Source organism: Morone saxatilis, unplaced genomic scaffold (assembly GCF_004916995.1).
Source record: "Morone saxatilis isolate NCDOM2014 unplaced genomic scaffold, NCSU_SB_2.0 Contig11, whole genome shotgun sequence".
In the NCBI taxonomy this organism is placed as follows: Eukaryota; Metazoa; Chordata; class Actinopteri; family Moronidae; genus Morone; species Morone saxatilis.
Window position 1 is genome coordinate 15,886,282 of NW_023339663.1, and position 6,391 is coordinate 15,892,672.

Here is a 6,391-nt window from a genome sequence, read left to right on the forward strand (position 1 = left end):
CACACACACACACACTCTTTCTCTAGCATAGTGTCTAGCAGCCAGACCAACTGGATGGACAGCTTATGACATCTCTGTGACATGTGGCTGGTCCCTTAATGCTTCAGTGCTGTACTCATTTAATTGTGCTGTCACTCATGAACTCGGGAATGAAGAGATGGAGAAGAGAGAGGGTGGGATCTCCGGGGTTATGCAGCAGTAAATATCTTAATTTGTGTTTTTTTTTTTTTAATTACACTTATATTATCCCTCTTTTTCAATTTAAAGTAAGTGGGATAAGGAAAGCTTCCATTAAAATCAGTTCTGCCAATTCATTTATTATTCTGTTTAGTCCATTAAAAGATGAGGTTCTGGAGGCTCTGCATTGGTCCGCATATAGAGTAGACTTCTTATTCTTAAATTCTCAAGTCTTACATAGATTGACTTCCCCTTTAGGATTATACCGTGGGTGAGCTTTTTCAAAAGACTGTTTTGTAACCGTTATCCTTCTTGAGATGGATTGTGCTGAGTACAAACATGCTGGTTCTGCACCACTTTGCCATATATTCATGCAGCTGTAGAAATTCGCTCTTGGGAGCTGCCCAGTACAACTGGGTCGCTGAGGAGATCTCTACTGGAGCTAAAAAGAGTCTTGCTCAAAGACATCTCACTGTTAGCTGAGAGGGTGAGCATTAGTTATACCATTTCCCCGCTTTGATTTTCCAGCTGGTCCAGGGAGCAAATACATATGAGATAGTAAGAGAAGTGAGTGAAATTATCAGATGAAAAGAATTCAGTTATTTTATGAATTTATTCAGAATTATTCCGTTGTGGTAAAAGTGTAGGATTTGTATTAGTGTATGAGGATGGACCAAAGTTATAAAACAGAATTGGAAGAATAACTTAAGGTAAATGTTTCGAGAATATTTTTCCACATTGTCAGTTTTTGTCTATTTAAGCACAACCGTGTTCGTCTTCCTTAGGTGACTACAGACCTCAAATCAAAATGCACAGACTCTCACACAGGCACCTCCGCCTCCGCCCCGCTGGCTGCTGGGATCATCGCCCTTGCCCTTGAGGCCAAGTAAGTGCTTATCACCATTTTTCTGAGTTTTACCAAGACTTGAAATTCTCTTCAGCTCTACAGCCTCATTCTAACCTTCCCTTTCTCCATATTTCACTGACTTTTGTTGATTACCATCATTTAATCCAATGTAATACAAAACTGTTCAATAGAATTTGTACAGAACAAACTCACGATTGGACTGTTAAGTAATTATTCCAGAGTAAGATTTGTAATTTTCAGAATGCATATGCACATTAAAATATTCTAAAAGCCAAAGTAGTTTGAATTAATGCCTGACTGTTATCAGCTTCTAGCATGTGGTTAGAAGTTTCCTAACTGCAAATTGGTCAACAGGTAAAATATTTCCCTCCCCCTTTTTTTTTTTTGGCAAAGACTTTTAGAAAGCCGATTATAAATTTAACACTCTAAATCAGGATTTAACTGCCGGTGCTGCATGTTAATGCATCAATTCTGCTTGATTATCCCATTTTTTTGAATTACTTTTTAACCCTATCTGCCTGACAGATTTTTGCAGAGCATTTGCAAAAACAGCACAATTTGATGTAAGCACTAATCACTCTTATCCAGTCACGCAGCACTAATGGAGGGACAAACATGAGCCACAGAACAGTCCTGAAAATGAGTAATTAGTCTTGTGGCAAAAAAGAGTGAAGTGATAGAAAAAGATTGCAATTAGGAACGGATTTGATGAGAAAGTGATTGAGCAAAGTGATTGAGCAAAGTTGCTAGATAATATAATTTTAATTTTGGTAAATCCACAATTAGAGGATAATAAGATAAAACATTTAAAGTTAAACCCAACTGTGACCTCCTGTAACCCTTTTTTGGGCCACATCCATTCAAACCTGCACTTTTCAGGTTTTCACTTTATTATACAGTTTGCCAAAGGACAGAAATTGAGTTGAAACACATGTTGATTTAAGATTTAACGTAATTCAGGAAAGAATGTGACTGGTACTTTATTGTATTCTGTATTTAATCAGCTGGCCACCTGCAAGTTAAGACTGTAGGATGTATTCTCAGATGCGTCTGTTTGATCTGTTTGAGTGCCTCAACTTTATTTAGTCTTACCATGTGTGTTGCTGTGTATGTGTGTGTGTGCGTGTATGTGTCTCTCTATCGCTCTCTCTCTCTCTCTCTTTTTACGTGGCTCTGTGTGTGTCTGTGTGTGTGTGTCTGTGTGTGCTTGCATATACACATGTTCCAGTAAAAACCTGACCTGGAGGGACATGCAACATCTGGTTGTACGAACTTCTCACCCTGCCCACCTGCTCACCAATGACTGGAGAACCAATGGGGTTGGGCGGAAAGGTACGGCACCTCCTTCAAAATGATCTTCTGCCCTCTGCAGTTTGCAGACGCCTTTGAGGCTCATTAATATGTTATACATACAATAAACCAAAATTGCCTTCAGAGATGGAAGGCCCCAGAATTGGACAGAGCGGTTGTGTGAAAGCTTAAAATGAGATACACACTGTGTAGCTGGTCTATAAAGTTGGAACTGCGTGAGGATGCTGCTCTCAGCAGGCCAACATTCATGTGTCTGTTTCTCCTTTTTCTCTCTGGTCTCTGTAGTTAGCCATTCATATGGATATGGTCTACTTGATGCCAGTGCAATTGTAGCACTGGCAAAGACTTGGACCAGTGTGGGGCCACAGCGGAAATGTGTGATCTCCATGGTCAGTGAGCCAAGGTTAGTACACTACACTACACTACACTCACACACTCACACTACATACACACTCACAGCTTACTGAATTTATCTCAAGACCCTGATTGCAAGTGTCTACACATATTATAGCTGTCACTTAAAAAAATGGTTTAAACTAATTAGACTTAACAAGTAATTTGTCCTGATTAATTTGAATGCAGTCCACGTAGCCTAATCCAAAACTACATTGATTAATGTTGTTCCATTCCCTCGAAGGTGCCTCTGCTGCCTCGCTTGAGTGACAAGCTGACGTTATTATAAGACAGTTGCATTTTACAAACCAAGCAAACAGCCTTATTTTAAGCCACTATTTTTTCATTTATGTGTCAAATCAGTCAAGTGGTTTTGATGTAATGATTATCTGTTCAGCACGGCTAGCCTGTTTTCTCCATAGCCATGCTTACAGATTACATTCAGTGGGTCAAATGGACGGAGTGTTTTAGGAATGCCGCCTGCTGGAGTACAAGTTACAGTCTGTTACGCTGATGTGCTCATTTTAAATTTGAAGAAATCATTACATGTTGAAATACTTCTTCCTGCCTTGACTGCTGCTCCCAGACGCTCGAACCTTGAAAAAAGAAACTAGGACTATTTTTTTGGAGTGCGCTTGGAGGACGTGTTCCCTACAGTGTAGTGGCTGTGTAGACAGTCCACGTGGTCACAACAAATTGACAGATGTCCATATAGAGCCTACACATACACCCTTTGATGACAATTTGACACAGACCCTTGCATACTCACAGACACAGAAAGTCTAATTCCTGCTTTAATCTGTCTCACTGTGCCTCACTGACTTAGGTGGCAGCAGCACATCAAACACAGAGGTAACTAACCATATAACACAAACCCATGATAAAACAGATCAAATATGAGAGGAGTATCAGGGATCAGCAAAGCAGATGTGATCAGAAAGATCATTTATACTGATAACATAACAGCAGTCAATATACCATTACAAGACATGGCAGAACAGATGCACAATGAATACTTTGTTATATAAATGGTTTTGGCTTGATGTAAACTAGGCCTGTGATTTGGCAGCATGATGAGATCAACCTGGATGTTTGAGACACAATAAGTGATAAGAGGAATCGGTCCATAACAGAATGCAGGTGTAGGAGATGCTCGCGTTTGACTGAGCTGTCATGCTTTGCTGCAGTGACACATTATGTCCTCATCTTCAGCACGCCTGTTGAAATGCTGCGTGTCGGGGGTGTGTGTGTGTGTTGGCACTCGGATCAGTACGAGAGGGAGGATTTAAAAGAGAAATAGTAATTTGTCAACTCGTGTCCCTTTTACTGTTTAGACTCAATATTTCTCCTCAGCCATTTTCTTCCTGCTTTTCCTGGCATCACAGTCGAAACACAGCCCGACGTCTCGACTGTTTTTCATTATGCGCTCCCTGTCACTTCTCTCGCTGGGTTTGAGATTTCTCTCTCTTTTACCGCAGCTATGAGATGCTCAGAACAGATGGTTCGAGCGTCTGGGAGCAGCAGTCAAGGCAGGTTATTTAATTTACATTTTAGGTGTTTAGCTGACTCACTTATCCAGAGTGACTTGAAATAAGTGAGCAGGTAGGTGTTCTTCGTCTTTCTCAATGTCAATTACATCCAAATCATGATGGTGTACTCAGAAAGGACACTTTTCTGAAGAAAATTGCAGTAATATATACGTACAGTACTACATCATAGATGATGAATGAATAACTTTGAGTCAATTCTTATTCTGTGTATAGGCGGCTGCATATATGAAAAAAAACACCTAACCCTAAAAAAAATTCGAACAAAAGGTTTCTCAGCTGTTTCTTTCTTCTCCTTTCTTGGAGTCAAACTTTGGTAAACTTTTAGTATGTTTTTAAGTACATCTGATACTACTGTAAACCACTGAGAAACCCTTTTGTCTAGAAATTTTATTTGGGGTCCAGCCCATATTTTGCAGCCCTGACTAAAATTTTGAAAATACCAGCTTCCAGCCTTCTATAGGTGGCAGGACAAGAAACTATGGTGGGGGCTGCGAAACGTCATGAAAAACGCTGAATGGCTTCCTTATTCTGAAAGCCAGTGGTTTTGGGTTTGGTTCCCTGTTCTGGGGGCCTTAAAATCTGTAAAATATTGGCCTATAGGTTTCAACAATGACAGATTTAAGTTACGTAAACCCATTTTAACACAAAGTGATTTAATACACTTAAATCGACAATACGTTTATAATTAATACATTCATTGCCCTAATTAAGACTCCTCTAAATGTTACACCAACGGGTTTTAAATAGGGTATGCAAATTATTCAAAATTACCACCAAGGAGCAAAATTTTGTGGGTGTTCGCATAAAGTTTGGTTCTTCAAAAAAGGCGATTTAATGTTTAGAAACCTGTATCCCTTTTGTAAGGCCGTACTCGCCACCAAATGGTGGCTGAACCTCCCAAGGAACTAATTTTTTTGGTTGGTTCCTTTGAAAAGCTTAATATTTTCTAACACTGGAGAAAATACACAACATTCTGTGGGGTCCTTCCAGGGAAGTACAAATTGCCTGTAAAACTTGGATTGTTTTAATTAAAGAAATTTTCAAAGTAAAATTTCCCCATAAATGTTCAATAAGGTCATATCGTGATTGGTTGGGGGTGCATTGGGAGAAAGGAATGCTGGCTGAAGTGGCCAAGGTTTGAAAAACAAATTCCAGCAGAAGGCCAAACAAAAACAGAAAATAAATAATTGGTTATTGTGGCAGTGTTCTTGTGGTTTTGGCCCCTTGGGGTTTTGTTTTGGTGAAATGCCTGAAACAGCAAAGCTTTTGTGGGTTTAACTTTTTACAGGCCATCTTTTAATTTTCAGCAAAAGTGGTTTTACTATCATTTACAGTGGGAGGTTGGCCGACTGGACATGGTCGATAAACAAGAGGGGCCAATCGCGGCTTTCATTATCAAACTCGCTGATTCTCCCCACAGTGGACCCTGGATAGCAGATTGGTTTTATAGGTTTTTTGTTAAGCAAACAATCCCATTCCCCTCTGTCTTGTTCTTGCATTGTTGCCTTTGTAAAACAGATGCATTGCCCTCCAACAGTGGCCACAAACTTGCTTCTGCCTTAGCCCTCTTTAAATCACAGCACGCATGTTCCCGCAGTGGGCTCCAAACTCTCTCACAAATGATCTCAAGGCCCTCGGGCAGCCAATTTTTGTTCATACCATTCTCATTTTCTCCGCTGGCTTCTGACACCCCTGCCTTACAAGCCCACCCAACAAAATCACATAATTTTGGCAGCTTGCCTAAAACATGGCCAATATTTTTGGAAGGGTCCCCTGGCGTTTGCCCCTGCAAATTTCCATAATACATTAATCATATAATATATAATCAATATATAATATATAACATATAATATATCTTGTGGACCACTAGTCCCCAATTGTGTTGGACTTGGTTACCTGCGGGCTAGAAAAGGGGCTGCTTGCGGAAGGGCCTTGCCGCAAGAAGTCCCAAAAAGGGCCTTCATTAAAATTACTGATTCACCTTTTCTATGCCAGGCCTGCAACATACCCTGTTTTATAGACCGCACCCTGGAGGGGGACCTGTTGGCTTAACCACAGCCCGCGCAAACCACGGCTTAAGTGATCACACACC

At 40.4% G+C, this 6,391-nt stretch overlaps 1 protein-coding gene across 1 annotated transcript in view; it reads left to right on the top strand.

Annotated features, from left to right (window-relative positions):
* furina (furin (paired basic amino acid cleaving enzyme) a) overlaps positions 1–6,391 on the top strand; it is a gene marked incomplete at its 5' end in the record, with an annotated part of 73,020 nt that overhangs the window by 56,697 nt on the left and 9,932 nt on the right. Inside the window, 3 exon segments of the mRNA XM_035652302.1 lie at positions 963–1,063; positions 2,274–2,377; positions 2,642–2,759. Coding sequence (XP_035508195.1) covers positions 963–1,063; positions 2,274–2,377; positions 2,642–2,759 — 323 coding nt within the window.